This window comes from Mus pahari, chromosome 12 (assembly GCF_900095145.1).
Source record: "Mus pahari chromosome 12, PAHARI_EIJ_v1.1, whole genome shotgun sequence".
Classification (NCBI taxonomy): Eukaryota; Metazoa; Chordata; class Mammalia; order Rodentia; family Muridae; genus Mus; species Mus pahari.
Window position 1 is genome coordinate 17529438 of NC_034601.1, and position 20111 is coordinate 17549548.

Here is a 20111-nt window from a genome sequence, read left to right on the forward strand (position 1 = left end):
GCAGGCGGATTTCTGAGTTCGAGGCCAGCCTGGTCTACAGAGTGAGTTCCAGGACAGCCAGGGCTATACAGAGAAACCCTGTCTCGAAAAACCAAAAACAAGAAGAGGAGGAGGAAGAGGAAGAAAAATGTAGCCAAAGACCAGTCCTCTCCAGTCCCCCCTCTCTCTTCATCACCCTCCTCTGCAAATTAGGGTTGGCCATCTTTGTGAAACCACTTGGATCCTGGAAATTCCAAACTGGTATCTGACCTATGCTGGCTGGAATCTCAGTGACCAGCTTCTTCATGCTTGTGAATTATAGTACAAAACACGGTTTTAAAGTGTTATTTCCAGTTTTCAGAGTAGTATCTGTATTGACACAAACAGACTGGCTCTGACTCACTACGCAGAGGATCAACTTCGGACGGCTCCCCCCTGCAATGCTGGGATGACAGGGGACCCACTGCACCAGGTTTATGCAGTACTGGAGACCGAATCATAGCTTCCTGATGCCGGGCAAGCACTCTACCAACAAGCTACATCCTAGCCCTCAGAGTGGTTTTTATTTTTATTTTTTGAAAATGTCTCTTAAGTCAATAATTTCTACTTTGGCCTTAATGAGTATTTATTGCATCCAGAGCCAAAGTTCAGAATCTAAACAGTTGTCAAATGCCTCAATTTAAACACAGAAAAAGTACAACACTATCCAAAACACTTTCAAACCTATTTAAACACACCACTTTTCATTAATCTATTTCTTTACTGGTCTATTTTACTTTCAAACCTGTCTGCCTTTTCCAGGAGTGGGGAGCAGGTCTGTTACCCTAGCACTTGGGGAAAAAGCAGGGGTGGGGTGATTACACATCTCAGGCCAGTCATTCTCAGAAAGAAATTTAACACATTCTATGTCGCCTTATAGTAGACATTTTCCTGAGTCATATTTTCAGAAGTGTTTATCTGAGTTGGCAAGATGGCTCAATGGGTATAGCTGCTACTTTTTTGCTGTTATGACAAAACATCCATGACCAAAAGCAAATTAAAGGGCTTATCTTAGTTTGCAGTTCCAGGGGGATAAGAATCCATCACAGTGGGGACACATGAAAGTAGGTGGCAGGTACTGCAGTGGGAACGGGGTTTGGCAGGCAGGTGGGGACACATGGATATAGGTGGCAGGCACTGCAGTGGGAACAGGGTTCTAAGCTCTCACCCTCAACCACAAGTACAAAGCAGAGGCAGCAAACTAGAAGTCGGCAAGCACAAACTAGAAGTCGGCAAGCTTTTTTTTAATCTCAAAGATCAGCCCTGGGTAGCAACGGCTTTTTATCCTGAAGCAGGCAAGGTTCTAGCATCTACACCTTTCCAAATGATGCCACCATCCGGGGAAAAGTGTTCATGTGCCCGACTGTGGAGGGCATTCCTTATTCAAACCACACTGTAAAGGTCTGCCAGCCAGCCCCATGCCCTGTGTTCCATCCCCAGAACCTATGTAGGAGGAGGAGAGAAGGCTGTCCCCTGACCTCTCCTGCGCGCCCACATACACACACCACAAAGAAATGTGAACCAAAAGTTTAAAGTGTTTGCCAGACACAGAGAATCACCTTTCCCTAGCACAGGAATTACAGCACTTGCTAGAGTTGCCTTGGTGTGGATCAGAGAGTGGAACCAAGTTACGCCAATTAAGTGGAAACTGAGGGCTGTATTTATTATTATTATTTATTATTTATTTATTTTATTACCATATGAGCCTGTACTGTATAAGACATGCACGTAAGACAATACACATAGTCAGTAGATGTACTCCCTATATTTAAAGAGATTTCAGATGGCTCCACAAAGCAAGTGTTCGAGGAGCCCGACAGTGAGCAGATAGGCAGTATGGCAGGACTGGCAGGCTTCAGGTTTAATGAAACTCTGTCTCAAAACAAAGTGACAGGAGGGGGAAGAGGTTGAGGAAACGGCCGATGTCAACTGCTGGTCCCCATGAGCACACAGAGGGTATGGGAATGAGGAGGACACAACACATCCAACTTACTGAGAGAAGGATTTTCCTCTTATTTCTCACTCGTGGATGAATTAAGAGAGTGGGCAGAGGGCAGTGGGTAGAGTGTGGTGCTGCACACCAGCACTCAGAGAAGCAGAGGCAAGCAGATCTTTCTGTGAATTTCAGGACAGCTGGGGCCAGAGACTTGTCTTGTCTCAGAACCCCTTCCTTCACTCACTCGTACACTCACACATACAGTCACTCAAACTCACACACACTCATCTATTTACTAACACACACACTCAGTCACTCTTACACACACACTTACATACTCACACACACACACATTCACTCACATACACAGACATACTCACACTCACCCACTCACACTCCATCACTCACATACAGTCACACACAGAGACACACACACACATACACACACTCCACAGTGTCTTCAGCTCCTGTGTATTCATTCACTTTATGGATACAGATACTCACATGGTAGAGAGTAGCAAATGTTAACCCAGGAGTCCATCACTCACTCACATACAGTCACACACACACACACACACACNGTACTCACTCACTTTATGGATACAGATACTCACATGGTAGAGAGTAGCAAATGTTAACCCAGGAGTCCATCACTCACTCACACACAGACACAGACACAGACACACACACACACACACTCACACTCCACAGTGTCTTCTGCTCCTGTGTAGTCATGGTAGAGAGTAGCAAATGTTAACCCAGGAGTCCATCACTCACTCACACACAGTCACACACAGTCACACACAGTCAGACAGACACACACACTCCACAGTGTCCTCAGCTCCTGTGTAGTCATACACTTTATGGATACAGATATTCACATGGTAGAGAGTAGCAAACGTTAACCCAGGAGGCTTCTTTAACCTCTACCTGTATCTTTCTGGATCCTCAATGTTTACATTTTTGAACTGTTAGCAAAATTTAAAAATTCAGGGATTAGGAGCTAAAGAGATGCTCAGCAGATAAGAGCACCAGCTGCTCTGCCAGAGGATTGCAGGTTCAGGTCCCAGCACCCACAAAGTGACTCACAACCAACTGTAACTCCAGTTTCGGGGAATCCAATGCCCTATTTGAACCTCTGTGAGCACCAGGCATGCCCACAGTACACAGGCAAAATATATGTAAAATATAAATAAGGATTCTGCATTAAAAACTGTTTAATTTTTCTCTTGGAGATTTGCAAACACTGGCCCTACACCTCCCAGTGGCCACAAGCGGCTGGAGCTCTCCTCTGCACACTCAAGAAACCCCCAGCCACCATCTGCTGCTGCTGCCTACAGATTCCTGAGAATGGAACCTGTAAGCTCTCATCTTATTGCAAAAGGTGGATGTATATATGTATGAGGTCACTGATCCTGCACGGCAGGAGGCAGCAAGAGCAAGCAGAGCGCCATGCTGGGCATCACCCATGGGGTTCCAAAGCCCTGCAGGCTCCCTACAGTCCCTGGCCTCAGGTAAAAGTGACTAAAGAATTGGTGGTTTTAATTATTTTTTCCTTCCAGGTTTTGTCAATAGACAAAGCCAATAGGAGAGAAACTAGAATCTACATATCCCCAGAAGATTCAGAGCGGGTTTATAAGCAGGGTAGCACAGGGTAGATCATGAGCTCACAGCTGGGCTTGCCTGCTAAGATCAAACCAATGAGCATTCCAAGATGGAGTTGGGGAGAGGCTTGTAAGCTCCCACCCCACCGGGGAGCTACTGCCAGGCAATGACTGCTGGAAAAGGAAGGAGAAGCAGTTTTCTTTAAGCACATGGTCACTGGGTTGAGCACACTTCAAAAGATGGCCTCACCCTGATGAGTATATTTGGGAGGGGGGGCCGCAACTGGGTTTGGTAGATTTTATATAGCTGTAAGTTTTTATTGTTGTTGATTTTTTGGTTTTTCGAGTCAGGGTTTCTCCGTATAGCCCTGGCTGTCCTGGAACTCACTCTGTAGACCAGGTGTAAGTTTTTAAAAACTGAAGTGAGGACAGGGAGAAAGGGAGGTGGGTCTGAGAAGTTTGGAAGAGTATATACAAAATTCTCAGAGTTAAAAATAAGGAGAACCGGCTGGGCGTGTTGCCACACGCCTTTAATCCCAGCACTCAGGAGGCAGAGGCAGGCAGATTTCTGAGTTTGAGACCAGCCTGGTCTACAAAGTGAGTTCTAGGATAGCCAGGGCTATACAGAGAAACCCTGTCTCGAAAATAAATAAATAAATAAATAAATAAATAAAATAAGGAGAACCAACAGATGTTACAAAAATTCGTATTTGACATATAATTACTCTCAGGTGATTAGTTATTACTGGGACCTATAAAATAAGTGATTAAAAAAAAATGTAAGAGGGGGGATTTATTTTACATGGTATGACCACTGATAATATCATGCCACCACTATGATTTAAAGGCTACTTTACAGTTTATTCAAAGCATTTTAGTCATCAATAATGTAATCATGGGCCAATAACATGGCTCAGCAGGTGAAGGCGCTCACCTGAGTTTACCACTCCAACCCACAAGGCAGAAGGAGGCACTCCCAGTTTCTCACCCACATGCTGTGGGGCACTAGCCTCCCCAACGATAAAATAAAATTTACATGATAAATTTAAATGGCTTGTTTTGTACTCTGTTTACAATCTTTAAATAAGTTTTAAACTTGTTTTTATTTATTTGTGTGTGTGTGTGTTTGCTGTGCACACACGTGCGCGCATGCTCTCCTGTGCCATGTTTGTGTGAGTCTGAGCATGGGTGTGCCACAGCAGGCACATGAAGGTCGGAGGACAGTTTGCAGGAGTTGATTCTTGGAGGCTGAGTTCAGATTATCGGGTTTGATTGACAAGTGCTTTTGCCTGCTGAGCCATCTTGCTGGCCCTTCTTAAAAGAATGCTTTTATTAACAGATATTAGTTACATGTAACACATGGATTTCATTAGGACGTTTTCCTGTTCTTACATACGTGGATGTAATGGGCTTTGTTTACATTCACCCAACTGTCCTCCTCACACTCCCACAATACCCTTCCACGTTCCAATCAGCCACCTTTCTATTTTTAGCCTTTTTTAAGGGTAATACCCTTTTTCTGAATAAACTCCATGTGATATGGAAAGAGTATGAAAACTCCCGCCCCATCTGACTCCCTGGTTGTCAATCTAACCCGTTTAATGTTTTCAAGATTATGTTACTACTCCTGTGTGGCCGCAACTGGTTAAGAGAACAAGAAAGCCTAAAGCAAAAGCTTGTCCCTCTCAGGTAAGGGTCCCATGTCACCACTCATAGGTGACTCCAGTGAATCTGTAAAGGGCTGCTTGCCTAGAAGTTCCTAAAGGAAACTGTTGTCGACTACAGGAAAATCCATAGATTTGGGAGCCTGCCATTGCAACTGGCAAAGCAGTTTCTAAAGTGAAAGTGACAGAGGCCAGAAGGCCACCACACAAGAGGGAAGGTGCCTGGGGGACCAGGAGAGGGGCTGGGTGCTCTGTAAACCAATCAAAGCCTGGCTTAAGATCACCCAGACCTCACACACCGGTAGGCTTTTTTTCTCAATACCACATCCCTTTCTAAACCAAATTTGAGAGGCAGCTAAGGTGTCTAGAGCAGCCACCAGCTCAGCCACGAGCACGGAGTTCTCCAGAACACACAGCTACTCCTTGTCCCCATAAATCAACTCAGCGAGCCTCAGTCACAGACTCTGTGGGACAGTGCTACAAACCACTGCTGTGGAAAGTCAAATTCAGAGTCTAGCCTTGAAATCTGTCAGGTAGGCAGAAATAACGCTGTGATCATAATCATCACATGTAAACTAACCCATAACCTGCTAGGCAGTAGTAGCCTTTAATCCCAGCACTCAGAAGGCAGAGGCAGGCGGATCTCTGAGTTCCAGGCCAGCCTGGTCTACAGAGTGAGTTCAGAACACTCAGGGCTACACAGAGAAAGAAACCTTGTCTACAAAAATAAAAACAAACAACAACAACAACAACAACCCTACTAAAGCTACAAATCAGTTTTGGTAGTATTCCTGAAATAGATATGCATGTCGATCCATTTATATGAAAATCGATGAACAAAAGAACTAACTTTTCTAGGGCAAAAAGTCTAAAGATGCAACTACAATGATCCCAGGCCTCTTTAACACCAAAAACAAAATGCCCTCTTACAAATTCTCAGTCCTATTTCTGTCATCTTGGATATTTTGTGATGAACAGACAAAATGTGTAAAATTTTAAGAAAGGCAGCTAAGATTTAAAAACTTAAGCCATTAGCCTTTTTTTTTTTTTTTTTTAATTCCCTCCTTCTCAGGTGTTCCATCAAGCACCCGTGTCCAGGCGTCAAGGCATTAGCTGGATGCAGGAGTCAGATGAGTCACATATCCAGATTTCTTTTCTATCCTTCAATAATTAAGAAGGGAATGAGAAAGATGCCTTCCTTTTGCAAAGAATGCAGACAACTGCACTTAATGAGGGAAAACCTTCACCACGAGGAAACTCTTCCCCCCCNCCCCCCCCCCCAATCTTTCAACCATTTACAAAAACTCTGCAGCGCGTGGCCCCACACCCATAGAAGCTGGTGTGTCAGCTGCACCGTGCAGGGAAGTTGTGCGCCACAGAGATCACGCACTCCAACACACTGAGCAAGCACACGCGTGCCTCCTGAGCTGCCCCAAACCTTGGGCGGCAGGGGACACCGGGGCTAGCATACACACCAGGCCTGCACGGCCGGCTTTCCTGGCATAAATGCAACCGGGAAAGCAGGGGTAGAGGACACGGTCCACGCAGGGGCTTAAGGAAGGGAACCTGGTGAGCAGAGCAGGCACACCAGGAGGCTTCCATTGTCACGGAAAGAAAGGTTACAGAGCTGCCCAGCTCTGGCTGCTCTGGAAACACCGCCCGCTCCTCCAGTGCTCTGGAATCCTAGAGAACAGAGCTGCACCCCAGGCTTCAGCCACCCAGCGCCCTGTTTCCTTGGCACCCCCTCCCTTCCTCCCTCCTTTCTTTCTTAATCAATGAGAGGACTAAACGCTCTTTCTGTGTTAATCTTTCATCATCGACATCTGACAAAGAAATACACAAGAGAACTGCACTTCAGAACTCTGAGCATACAATTTGAAGGAAAAAAACATCTATTTTTCAAAGTAGGGTTGTTAACATCAGAGACAAGGAGCTAAAGGGAAAGGTTCCAAGGGGAGACAAAGGCCCACACAGCAGCATTGCCAGCATCTCATTCAATGGCGACTGACAGCAAGCTACCTGCACACAGGAAGGCCACTCAGGTTTTTTGCTTCGATTCTCAAAGTGAAAAGGGTAAAAGAAAATACATATTAAAAAAAAAAAAAAATGCATCTCCTAAGCCAGGTGTGGTGGTGTACACCTTTAATGCCAGGCAGGCTCTTGAGTTCTAGGCCAGCCTGATCTATGAAGTGAGTCTGAGATAACCAGGGCTGCACTAAGAAACCCTGCCTTGAAAACACACACACACACACACACACACACACACACACACACACACACACAGTATCTTCTGACACCTTAAGCTACCTTCTTCAGGATCTTGACTGAGGAAAGAAATTATCCTTCACAATTTAACACATTTCATAATATTATCTTATGGTTAAAAAAGTACCACCTTCACTGCTGGGGCTTGTGAGAGAGCTGTCCTGCTGGTCCTGCTGCAGGATATACATGACACAGCGCACGCAACGACAGGATAACCCGGAAGAGACCAGGTGAGGATCCAATACTGATAGCATCACAGAAGCCAGAGACTTCAAAGCAGACCAGTGACTCATTGCAACAAGCATCCGAAGTAAAGACGTGTGGACAGAGGGCTACACTGTGGGACACACTGTGACATATGACAGCATCCATAATGGCATGTTTTCTATGCTTTGTTTTGCTTTTTTTTTTATTTTTTTATTTTATGGGGGGGGTTTGCAAGGGTGGAGGGCTGGGGGGGGATGAGTCAGAGTAGGGTACATATTGTGAAACACAAAGAATCAATAAAAAGTTCATTTAAAAATATGTACCACCTCCCTCTATAGAAGAAAATGAGTTTCATGTTACTAAAGAAAAGAAACAGCCACAAATGCACAAGATGTAGCTACCACTCAGTAATTATTAGTTACTCTCTTCCTGTCCCATCCTCTGAGTCACAGCTACATAGAAAATGCCACATCAAGCCCTGAGCTGTACAACTTGAAGACCCGCATAAGTCAGACATTAACCCTTCACCCACTTTTTTTTTTTTTCCCTTGATAATTCCTCTCTCTGTCCCACCACCACTACCATGAGAGTCCACAAAAGGAAACCAAATGGTGAGTTCAGGAAAACATTACAGTTAAGAGATGAAGGGCACTACACATCCACTCAGATCACGAGTGAGTATGTCATTAAGAAATTGACTCCATTCATGGCATACCTTCATTTATACTCAAAGCAGAGGTCAAAGACCTTCACACAGAAAATGAAGCAGAGGAAGGAAGACTGGCAGCTCCCACCAAGGAAACAGTCAAAACACAGCACTGCCTCCTGCAACAGGCTGAGCCAGGAGAAGCCCACCAGGTGAATTCTTCAACTTTGCCAAAAGGGATACAATGTTGACCAGAACCAAAGTCAGTGCCTAATTTGTGGCTCAAATGTTGAGCCCACTGTCCTGTTTTGGTTTTATGGCCTACTGGGACAGACAGGGTCTCTCTATGTAGCCCTGGCTCCCCTTAAATTTGCTATGTAGACTGGGATCAAAGGTGTGTGTGCCACTGTCCCCAATGAGGAATGTCCTTCTTAGCACTGTCCTATTTCTTGTTTTGGTTTGGTTTGGTTTGGTTTTTGGTTTTTCGAGACAGGGTTTCCTGTGTAGCCCTGGCTGTCCTGGAACTCACTTTTTAGACCAGGCTGGCCTCGAACTCAGAAATTCACCTGCCTCTGCCTCCTGAGTGCTGGAAATAAAGGCGTGCGCCACCATGCCCCGGTGTCCTATTTCTTAATACAAAGAATGTAACCACTAAAAAAACGAAACAGTATAAACAAAACCACTAAATACCTCCCTGGATAAATGCCCCACACTCTTGTCTATGGCAAGCAGAAATAAAGCAAGGATCAATGCTGCTTTTAAAATGACTTGCTTGTCTCTATGCCTTTAATCCCAGCACTCAGAGGCAGAGGTGGGTGGATCTCCATGAGTTTGAGGCCAGCCTGGTGTACAAAGTGAGTTCCAGGACAGTCAGTGCTCTTACACACAGAAACCCTGCCTTGAAAAACCAAAAAATAAAATAATAAAAAAGTGTGCCTATTTCTAATTATTTTTCTTATAAAAATAGTGTAGCGCAGAAGAGCAGATCATTTGGGCCAGGGTAAGAATGAAGTAGTTGCAAGTTTGGGCACTTGACAAACAAGTTCTATCACTCCTGATGGGATCTGGGCCTTTCCTGATTAAGTGTAAATCCTGCTGGACCTCTGGCCTGGGTTCTTCCCTGCTACTGAATCTATTTATCTGCCTTAGACAAATGACTCCATTTCTCTAAGACTAAGCTTCCTCAGATGAGAAAAGAACTCATCCTTTTCCCCTCTTTTCCAAATCTCACTTTAAAAAAGTAAAATTTTTGTCGTAGAGGCCATAATAGCTTTATTACTGTATGAACTTAAGATGCAGTCACAGGAGCTACACCTTACCACAATGCTCTCTAGTACTGTGTTCATAACAGTACCAGATCATAAAACCTTTAAGAATTGTTAAGTCAATTCACACTTCCATATATAGTAAATAAATACATGATAATGAGATAAATTGCAAATATCCCTTTGGTTGCAAAGGTTCACATAAGTGTTTCTCTTTGCTAGGTAAAGCATTGAACTTAAAATGCCCACTTTAACAGACCAGGAAAACTGTAACTAGGTGTCTGCATTTTAGGAAATAAAAACATAAGAGACCTAAACAATTAAAAGATGCAAGAATAAGCAACAATACAAAATTATTGGTTGGGGGTCGGGGTAGGGGTGGAGGTAGGGGCTATCACTATTCGGAGGCAATGTCTAACCATGGACTTAGGGATGGATTGTGGACATGATGGTCCTTTACACAGAAGCCCTTGTTTCTGCTTTCCTTATCCAGCATCAACATGCCACCCAACTCTGAACTAGACTGAAGACACATTATTATAATTTTTCTTCTTTGACAGTGAAAGCGACAGAACCTAAGGTTTTCTGTAATAAAAAAAAAAAAAAAAATTTCTTTCCCCTATTTTGTGAAGCAACCAGACTAAAATCCATCATCAAAACAGGAAAAGTAAAACCTTAAAAAATAATTCGGGAACACTCTGCAATTTGCTGCCTAAAATAGAACCCATACCATCCACGCCATCGAATGAAAATTATAAGTTTGTAAGCATCAAGTCAAATTATAAAGCAGAAGGCTTCAAATGGTTGAATGCAATAAGTAAGAAGGGGAGAGTTGTCTTTACTGGTAGGTATATGCTATTTGCTTGCTTTTACGTGTTTATTAACATTGTTTGAATATTCCCCCAAACTAATTTGTACTTCCCAGTGACAACAAAAAACAAAACAAAACAGACAAATCAATTATTTAGGCCTGCCTTCTTAAGCACAACTCTCTTCTGTCCCTCAAATTAAGAAGTCAGACGTGGTTTCTGAGACACTAAGCTTTTGACTAGAAGTTTCAAAGCAACACATTTTTTTAAAAGTTAGGTTAGCCAAGGCTCAACAGTCTCTTAAAAAAAAAAAAACACAAAAAAACCAAAAAAATAAAACAAACAAAACTGAAAATACACTCAAGATGTTTAAATGCATTCTTTAAAATTATATCTTAAATTATATTTATAATCTTCTAACAGCTTCCAATTCTACGCCTCTTCTAATAAAAACTGATCCATAATTACTTGTGCAAAAATAACAAAGCACCTTCCCATGTACAGCATCTCTAAGTGAACATTCCCATGCAGTAACACACTTTAAAAGCTGGGCACAGTAGTGTGTTGCCTATGATCCCAGCACTCAGGAGGCAGAGGCAAAGAGGTTCATGGATTCAGGAACAGCTGGGGTTCCACAGAGAGACTGTGTCTTAAAAATAAAATGAAAGTGTGTGTGTGTGTGTGTGTGTGTGTGTGTGTGTTAGGGAGAGCAAAGCCTTCATGGAATTGAATTTGAGAGAACTCTAAGAAGGTAGTTTTGGCACTGTACAGTCTTCTGCAGGTGTCTGTGTCCTGGCTGGCACCTGTAAGAGCTGGGCATCACTCGGGAAGATGGCATTATGTGTGCCTTCATTTGTGAGTTTCAATCATCTAGTGATTTTCATTAGCTTTGTCTGAACTGAAACTCAGAGTAACGGTGGCTCAATTAAAGATCTCCTCTTTGTCTTGCTACTTGATCTGTGTAAAACTACTGCCCCTACCCCAGAGTACACACACACACACTGCTCAATCAGAGGGGTGACAATTTAGTCCAGTAACAAGTGACCAACTGAGACATAGAATAGTGATTCAGTTGTAGATAGCAGATATTTAGAAAATATCAAACATGTATAAATAGTTCTAGAAGAATTTTTTTTTTAATGCTTTTCTGTCTTGTGACAAATTTGTCCGGGTCTCTGTTCTTTTATACACAATACAACATCATTAACATTCCTCTTCAATGCACTAAGAAACTTAGAGCAAACTACACACACACCACACACACTCCACACACACATTTAAAAAGATAAAATCATTTTCACATGTAATTAGTTTTGAATCTTCTAATCTTTTAAATGTATTTTAAAAGGTAAAATCATTTCTTAAAGAAAATATACTTCAGACCATGATATATAAAAGGCTTTCTCCAAATATTATTAATTTCCCCTCATCTATGAAATGACAACCTCAGCTTAACACAACTCTTAAGGGGCTTCTTAGTGGTCATTTTATTATCTATAGTTGCAAATGAATGTTATTATTATAAAGCACAATATAGAAAATGGACTATGTATCAATTCTCTTTTCGAATTAAAGTTTAAGTATTTAAATACTTCTATAAAACCCTGTCTCGAAAAAAAACCAAAAAAAAAAAAACTAAAATAAAATATATTTTATTTTTAGACCTCATTTGTTTTTAATGTTTAACAATATATAAAAAGTTAAATGCTAGCCTCTTACAAACACTTCAAGACTACATTGTTGTCTAAATACCAAGTAATTTTTTCTTTACCATTTCTATTCCAACCCAAACACTTATTTCTAGAGATCAGGAAAATGTGTGTTGTCTAGAAAATAAGAAAAAAAAAAAGGTTCATATTTTTAAAAATGTGCTACTGCAATTTTAAAGCTAAATCTGTGACTTTACAGTTTAATATTCATGTGACATTGTATTAATCTATCCACATATATAATTAAATCCAGCCATTACTTTCTAATTCAACAAAGTCTTGAAATAGAAGGCTACTAAATAAGATTTAAAACTAATAAGGTCTTTCTTGTTTCTAGAAAATTAAAAATTAATGCAGAAAAAGCCTTTGTTACAGGGAGGGCTGGAAGTAGGGTGGGTTTTAGGGGGGGGTTGGTATTTAATTCAGCCATACACAATGTAGTACATACAAGCAAAATACAATTGGGATACTGTTTTCTTTAGCATTCCTATAGGAGTCCAAATTCATTTGCATTGGAGAGAAGACAATTACTGATTTTTAACTCATGAAAGACAGATTCACAGCTTTCCCTTCTCCGCCTCAGAGGATCTAACTGTCCCAATAGAACCCTATCTACCATCAGTCAGCTACTTCCTAGAAGTGGGCAGGTACTCTACCATCAGTCAGCTACTTCCTAGAAGTGGGCAGGTACTGCCTGCTTTTTTAAGTTCTATTTCTCACAGAATCATTCAACTTTAGGGACAAAAGCACATTCAAGTTAGCATGTCTTAGGTCAACACAACTTATGCAATATGTGTACCAGTGTGCAGACATGACTTTTTAGACAAACTTTCAGCAGTACCCAAAGTAAAATTTCTATCAAGAAAGTTTCCATAACTTTTAACAGCACTTTTAAAGTTATCATTGTTTTTCTTCTTCAAATCTTTGACCTACAGGTACTTACTATATGAATACAGAAAAAAAATTGTATTCAGCAGACTGAAATCAAGTAGAATGTAAGTGGGACAAATGATGGCATGCCAGGCCAGACAATAATTTGCACTTACAAAGAATGAAACATATGTAGCACAAAGAAAAAGAATCTTCTCCAGGGTGTCTAAGAAAACAGCAGTGTCTAGTCTGTCTACTTTGTAGCCACCGGTATAAAATGATGCTATGTGATTTAACTGAAGCCCCAGTGGTAAGCAAAAAGCATGCCAACAATTCCACAAAGACTAAAGCATCTTACAAACTATCATTAGCTTAAAAAGAAAAAAAAGTATTTGGGATATAGATGTGATTTCCCTAAGAAATCAAAGAAACAATGACAATATTTAAAAAAAATTAGCACTCAATTGTTGAATCATTTTTTTCAAAGAGGCAAACAAGAGAGAATAACTTGTTTTCTCTCTACAAAACTCAAATCCCACATATAGCACTTACCCCCATAATTCACAAATTTACTTCCAACTTGTCAATTTGCATCAAAAAACAACAAAAGAACAAAAAAAAAATAATCACTGCATAACATGAAAGCTTTGGTCTTAAATGTCACAGTACCCTGTTTTTTGTTTGTTTGGGTTTTGCTGTTGTTCTTTTAAACCACAAGGCATAGTTGTGCCCAGAATTATGGAGAATTAATGATGTCTCATCCCAGAAGGAGGACCTCAGCTAATCAATTCCAACCAGTTTAGCCTTCTCCCCTTAGCACAGCAAGAGATAACTTTTGATTTTAAACTGGGGGGGGNGGGGGGGTGGGGGGAGGCTCTAGCCTCTCTCCTGCAGACTTCCCATGCATTTGGAATGTTAACTGTCTTCAGGTGTAGTCAATCACACAGCCTGCTCTCAGATTCCTCCAAGTTATTTCATAATGTCAACATGTTCAAAGAAATCGTTTATTCCTAAGACTATAGAAGCCCTAGACTATTTATTTAATTTATGCTAAAACTCGTCATGACTACTTTTTGAAACCATATAAGCAGAATTACGTGACACTTCAGCCAAAAAACAAACAACCCCAACATTTAAAAACAAAAACAAAGTGGTCTTTTTGTTGATAAGTTTTAGGTGATCACGATGACTCTAAATAAACTAGTACTTCACTTATTTTCAAAATTAAATGATACACACTGCATTGTGGAATCAAATAATCTCAGTTAAAAAATTAGTGACTTTTGTTAATTTTAATCTCCAAACAAGAGCAAGACAGCCAACAAAAATGAAATATTTATAGATGCATAGTGCCTTAAGGATTCTCAATGGTTCTAACATTATTCATCAAATCTTCAACTATTAAGAGAGGAATGATTTAAACTTACAGCATGCATTTAGCATCACAGAATACATCCCCTTACACATCCCAACTTAAAAAAATACCACTGAAGGAAAATATATAAGAATAATACACTTTACAGACAATCAGCTACACATTTTCAACATAAGAATCCGTTCAGTGTAACAGCCCAGACTGCAAATCATAATTCTTAACTTTTCAAAAACAAAAGTATTAAAACAGTTTTCTAATGTGGCACAATCATTTCCAAACATTCTGTTACATTATGATGTATGTAGAACTGTGCACACAATGTTTTTTTTAAGACCCTCCAACACATCCAAGTATTTATAAAATTAATTTGCTTTAAAAGTTCTCAATTCTGATACAGAGCATGAGCATCTACCTCAGACTAAGGAGGTGGAAAAAAATCAGACTCTGCCTCCCCAATTCAGATGCTTAATGAAGAACGGCGAAGAGACGTTAGTTAATGGGATAGAAAACTAAGTTAGGACACGTGGTGGGTGGGGGTAGAAAGAATAAAGACTCCCAATTTAAAGTCCACAATGAGCTTTAGACAAAGACGTTCCCCTTCATTCTTTCGTAGAGAATCACTGGGGAAACCCAACCCCCAAAGAGCGTGTTACTCCTTCATTAACAATAGCTAACTATCGACTTCCCCGCGACGTTGTTTATCCCCCCAACGTTTCTCTAAAGCAACAGTAACAACAAAGTGCTGGGGGATCCAAGCCCAGCGCTTCAGTTGCTAAAGTCTGGCTTCTCCCTGAACCCAATACAAACATGCTACTTCTTTAGAATACTGTCCCAAAAAAGCCTCCTTATTTACTGAATTATTTTATAATTTATCACTAAACTATGCAAAAAAAGTAATTAATCGCATGGTTTAGTTCAGCAATTCAGCTGACACAGTAAATATTTAGTCTTAACATCTCACAGGAAGTTTGCTATTGTGCTGGGGGTAGGGATGCGGGAGGGGAGTAAAAGGCAATTTATGATAAACAACTTAATCGGTCACAGCCAACTGAATCCACCTAGTGTTCTCCATCCCGACCCCTAATTAGGCACCGAACAGTTTGCAAGCACAGAAAATACCTTATAGAATAAGTAAAATAATAAATAATAACAATAATAACTTTTGAAGCTATGAATGTCCACTAACAAAACCAACAAAAGCCCCTTTAAAAACCAGAGACACTTTTTTTTTTTTTTAAAGCTGAGCGTATTTCTTTAGTTATACGTATGGAAGCCCAATCACAGAAGGGGTAAAGAAAAAAAGAACTAGGCAAAATATATTTACCTTAGCTTTTTAGAGACTGAGTAGTCAACTTCCATGATTTTCCCATGCAATTCCACTTTACCTTTAAAACAGAAATTTAAAGCACTCAGAACCTCCCAGAGTCAAACCCGCGGGGGTCAAGGAGGGGCTCGCACACTATTCCGCGCTCGGGCTCCGCCTTCTGGAGTCTTCAAGGGGTCTCCACCCGGCCGCAGCTGGGCGAACTTAGCGCCAACTGTGATGAAAAGTGGACGCCCCGGGTAACGAGCGAGGAGGGACGGGCGCGAGCCCGGTTCCGACCCCAGGTATAGCTGTGGGTGGCATTACCGGAAAAACACATTTAATAAAGAGCGGCGCCAATTTGAAAAGATGAGCTCATTTGAAACTCAAGCTGCAAGGCTGGCGCGCCTCGGTCTCTCCGGCCCCCAGCACCCCATCCCGCCATCCCGGGACCCGGAGGCTCCCAGGCGCTCGCCCCCTGCCCTCTCTGCCCGCGGCCCCGGGGACACGCGAAGGAGTCCCTGGCTCTGCGGACGCCTGCTTTGGGGTGACCCAAAGGTCTCGCCAGCTTGCCCCGCCGCACATGTTTCCCAAGGAAGGGGGTCCCCTTGCGGGGTCGGGGGTCCCAGGCCCCCGAGAGCGTGGCCCGCCGCGTGCGTGTGCGGGATGCGAGCTGGGAGCGCGCGCGCGGGCGAGTGTGTCGCGCTCCGACTCCCGTCCGGGCTCCAGCGCGCTCGCGGGCCCCCCGGTCGCCTCTTTCCCGGTTCTCAGCCCGGGCCCCCACCGAGTTGAGACAGGGTACCTCGTAAAAAGGTGCTTCTGGCCGAGCAGGAGGCGGGGAGACGGGAGGCGGAAAGCCCCCAGCCCCGAGTTCTTCTCAATAAAATCGGACAAAAAATTCAGGGAAAAATAGGAGCGCTTCCGAGACCAGAGAGAGGGAACTGAGCTTCGGGAAAGGACCGAGGGAGATGTGCAGTCCGACAAGGGCCGGGTGGGGAAAAACCCCAAGACCTCGAAGGGTTCAGTAGGTGAAGTCGAGGAGATGCCGAAAGTGGGGGGCCAGAAGACAAGAGGGGGGTCTCAAAAGGAGAGTGCGGCTTGGGAGACGACAGAGGACAAGAGGTCTTTGGCACGAGGCATGGGAAGGAAGGTCTGGCTAGGAGGAGAGGAGATGCTGGATTTGGGGGGTCCCTGGCAAAGGGGGTACTAGAAGGGTCTAGAAAAAGAAAAACGGGGGACTGCAAAGGTGGGGGCGGGGGAAGCTCTGGAGAGCAGCTGGGCACTCCAGGGGCGCTCCTAGGGAGCCAGCGAGCCTGGGGACCCTCGGAGGGGTACAGGGTCGCCCCGACTCTGAGGCCCAAGGGTCTGTGTTAGCCCCCGCGGTGGGGGCAGGGCAGCCGGCCATCCCGGAGCCAGCCCGCCGCGAGAGTCGCGGGGCTGGTGCGTGAAAGTGAGCGTGAGGGCTCGGGAGTCGCGGCGGGCGCGGCCCATGGGGCTCGGCCTCCCCGCTGCCGCCGTCCCGAGCCGGCGAGGCGAGGCGTGGGCAGCGCGAGTGCTCACCCGAGAGGGTCTCGATGGCGCGGATGGCCCAGTTCTGGTCGGGGTAGTCCACGAAGGCGTAGCCGGACTTGAGTAGGACCTGTCCCGCCAGGGGCAGCTTCCTGTCCCCGAAGAGCTGCCGGAGGTCGTCGGCGGTGACGGCGGGGCTCAGGTTCCCAATGTACAGCTTGTTCATCATCCGCGTCTTCCCGAGAGCCCGCGGCTCCCCCGGCCCGGCACCCGGCGCTCCCGCCGCCTCCGCTGCCCTCCTCTCTCCTCCTGCGCCCGCCCCCGCCCCCACCCTCGCCCTCAGCCTGGCTCCCCCCACCGCGGCCGGCCCGGCCCGCCCGGGGGCAGAGGCGGAGGCGGGGACTCGGCGCGGCTGCCTCCTCCGGGCAGAGTCCCGGGCGGGCGTGCGGACAAAGCGCTTGCTCTGCCTCCCGGTGCCGGGGCGGCGGCGGCGGGCGGAGGACGCACCCCGCTTGCCTGAGAGTTGGAGCGGCGTGTGCACCGCCGAGAGTGCGCGCCCTGCCCGTCCCGCGCCGCGCGCTCCGAGGGCTCGGCGCTCCCAGGCTGCGCGCCCGGCGGGCGGAAGCGGCGGTGGTGGCCCGAACTGGGACGGGAGCGGCGGAGCCAGGCGGCGCGCGGGAGGTGAGGGGCGCGGACGTGGGCGGGGTGTGTGCAAGGTGGACGCGACGTGGGCGCGGGGCCAGTGAGGTGCACCTCGAGGAGAGCTCTGCATGCCAGGGCTGACAACTTTCCCCGCGCGTCCGGAGCCATGCACGGATCTAGAGACTCGCTGCGAGTCAAGCTCTTGGAGAAGGGGGCGCATGTGGTCAAAGGACAGAGGAACACACGGGTCCCCTCCCCCAGACCGTGTATCCTAGAAAAGTTACCGCGGCGCGGAGCCTCGGTTTCCCAAAAGAAGAAAGGAGAGCCAGGTGATGGCCGAGGAGACGATGCACACAGGCTGAGGGGCCGGTTTCAGTCCCAGACTTGGTAGGCGTTCCCTGAACTCTGGAAGGAACTAGAGAGGAAAGTTGTCCTTCCACGCGGAGGACGGAAGAGGCAGGGTCCTAGACCCTCTCCCGGGAAGGAGCCAGACAGATTGCCTAGAGGCAATCTAAGTCACATGGCCCCGTGGGAATTGTGGAAATAATGGGCTCCAGAGAAGAATGGAGGGATTTTGAGGTGAGATGGCTTTGGACTTCTGAGTGTGATCCAGGAAGTGTTCCTTGGTTTTTAGGTCCCTGTTGGGAGGTATGTCTGGGTGGAGAAGTCACCATGGGCCATAGGGTACAAGGCCTGTCTCTTCTATACTCAGACCCAGCAGTATGCCCCAAACATCCCTGAGCCTAACTTATATCCCTAAAGAAAATAAAACAACCACCCCTTGGGAGGGTGACATAAAAGTCTAGCTAAGTAATATGTGACACACTGCACTTTGCTTCCATTTCTCTGCCCAGGGGAACTTAAAAACTGGGGAGACTGGGCAGGGGGGAGCGGTCCTTAATTACTGGTCTTGATAAGGAAGTGATGAATTCTTTCTCATCTAGATATTTACTGACATTTCAATACCAGCTTTCATCAAATATTCACCCATTTTCCTCTCTGGGTTTTACTGCTCCTAGAACTGGGGATAGGGCTTTGATGGAGTTGCCCAGACTGACAGATAAACCAGGGATAGATGCTGCCTGGGTAAAATGTGGAAGAAACTCGCCAGTGAAAACGCCTTGTGTGTGCACGAATCCCAGCAGCCTGGAAGCCGCCTTCGGATTATTTACCTGAATGAAGGCTCCTAATCAGGCTGGTCATCTTTGTAAGGATATGTTTGCCCATTCTCAGTAAGTCATAGTTACAGGCTACAGAAGACAAGGAATTGCCATGGGCTGGTGATCTCCCTTGCTGAAAGGTTAGTAAGCCTTTTATGCTGCGTTACATTTTCAAACATGTCAAATGTTTGTGGCCAAACCGTGGCTGCTCTGCAGAGCAGCGCACACAGTGTACCAATTCTTTCTTAGCATAGGTGGGTTGTGGGCGGGAAGGGGAACCCTCTTTTACACTGTCACTGAGATTACTTGCAGACTTCTTTCTGGGAGGTAGCTGTGTTTTGCTGTCTTTGGTGTGTTCTATCTTCCTGACATATTGTAAACGGTGCTTCAAGAAGATAGCACAGCATTAGTGATCACAAAGTGTTCACCTTTTTTGGTACTGCAACAACAAAGTATCCGTCAAAAGAAGTTGAAAGAGGGGCTGGTGAGATGGCTCAGCAGGTAAGAGCACCCGACTGCTCTTCTGAAGGTCCTGAGTTCAAATCCCAGCAACCACATGGTGGCTCAAACCATCCGTAATGAGATCTGACTCCCTCTTCTGGAGTGTCTGAAGACAGCTACAGTGTACTTACATATAATAAATAGATAAATAAATCTTTAAAAAAAAAAGAAGAAGTTGAAAGAAAGAAGGATTTATTTTGGCTCACAGTTTGAAGATGCAGTCTTTCTTGGTCACATGGTATCCACCGCCAGGATGCAAAGTCCAACGCTGGTGTTCAGCTCCCTTTCTTCTTTTTATGTAGACTAGAACTGCCCAAGAAACTGTGTCACCTATAATAGGTCCTCCACACTAAACCTGGCCCTGAGTCATCTGTGGTGATTCAAAATCTCATCGAATTGACAAGATTAAGCATCATAACATTCTACCCCAGCCCCCTAAAGTTTTGCTTTCTTCTCATAATACAAATATATCTAAGCCAGGCATGGTGGCGCACGCCTTTAGTCCCATCCCAGCACTCGGGAGGCAGAGGCAGGCAGATTTCTGAGTTCGAGGCCAGCCTGGTCTATAAAGTGAGTTCCAGGACAGCCAGGGCTATACAGAGAAACCCTGTCTCGAAAACAAAAACAA

General features: G+C 44.8%; 1 protein-coding gene across 1 annotated transcript in view; it reads right to left on the minus strand.

Annotated features, from left to right (window-relative positions):
* Igf2bp2 (insulin like growth factor 2 mRNA binding protein 2) overlaps positions 1-17473 on the minus strand; it is a 100773-nt gene extending 83300 nt beyond the window's left edge. Inside the window, exons 1-2 of the mRNA XM_021209951.2 lie at positions 17232-17473; positions 15693-15753 (exon numbers count right to left, since the gene is read on the minus strand). Of these exons, the coding sequence (XP_021065610.1) occupies positions 15693-15753; positions 17232-17409 (239 nt within the window). The 5' untranslated portion in view covers positions 17410-17473. The remainder of the gene's footprint in view (positions 1-15692; positions 15754-17231) is intronic.
* Positions 17474-20111: the final 2638 nt, after the last annotated feature.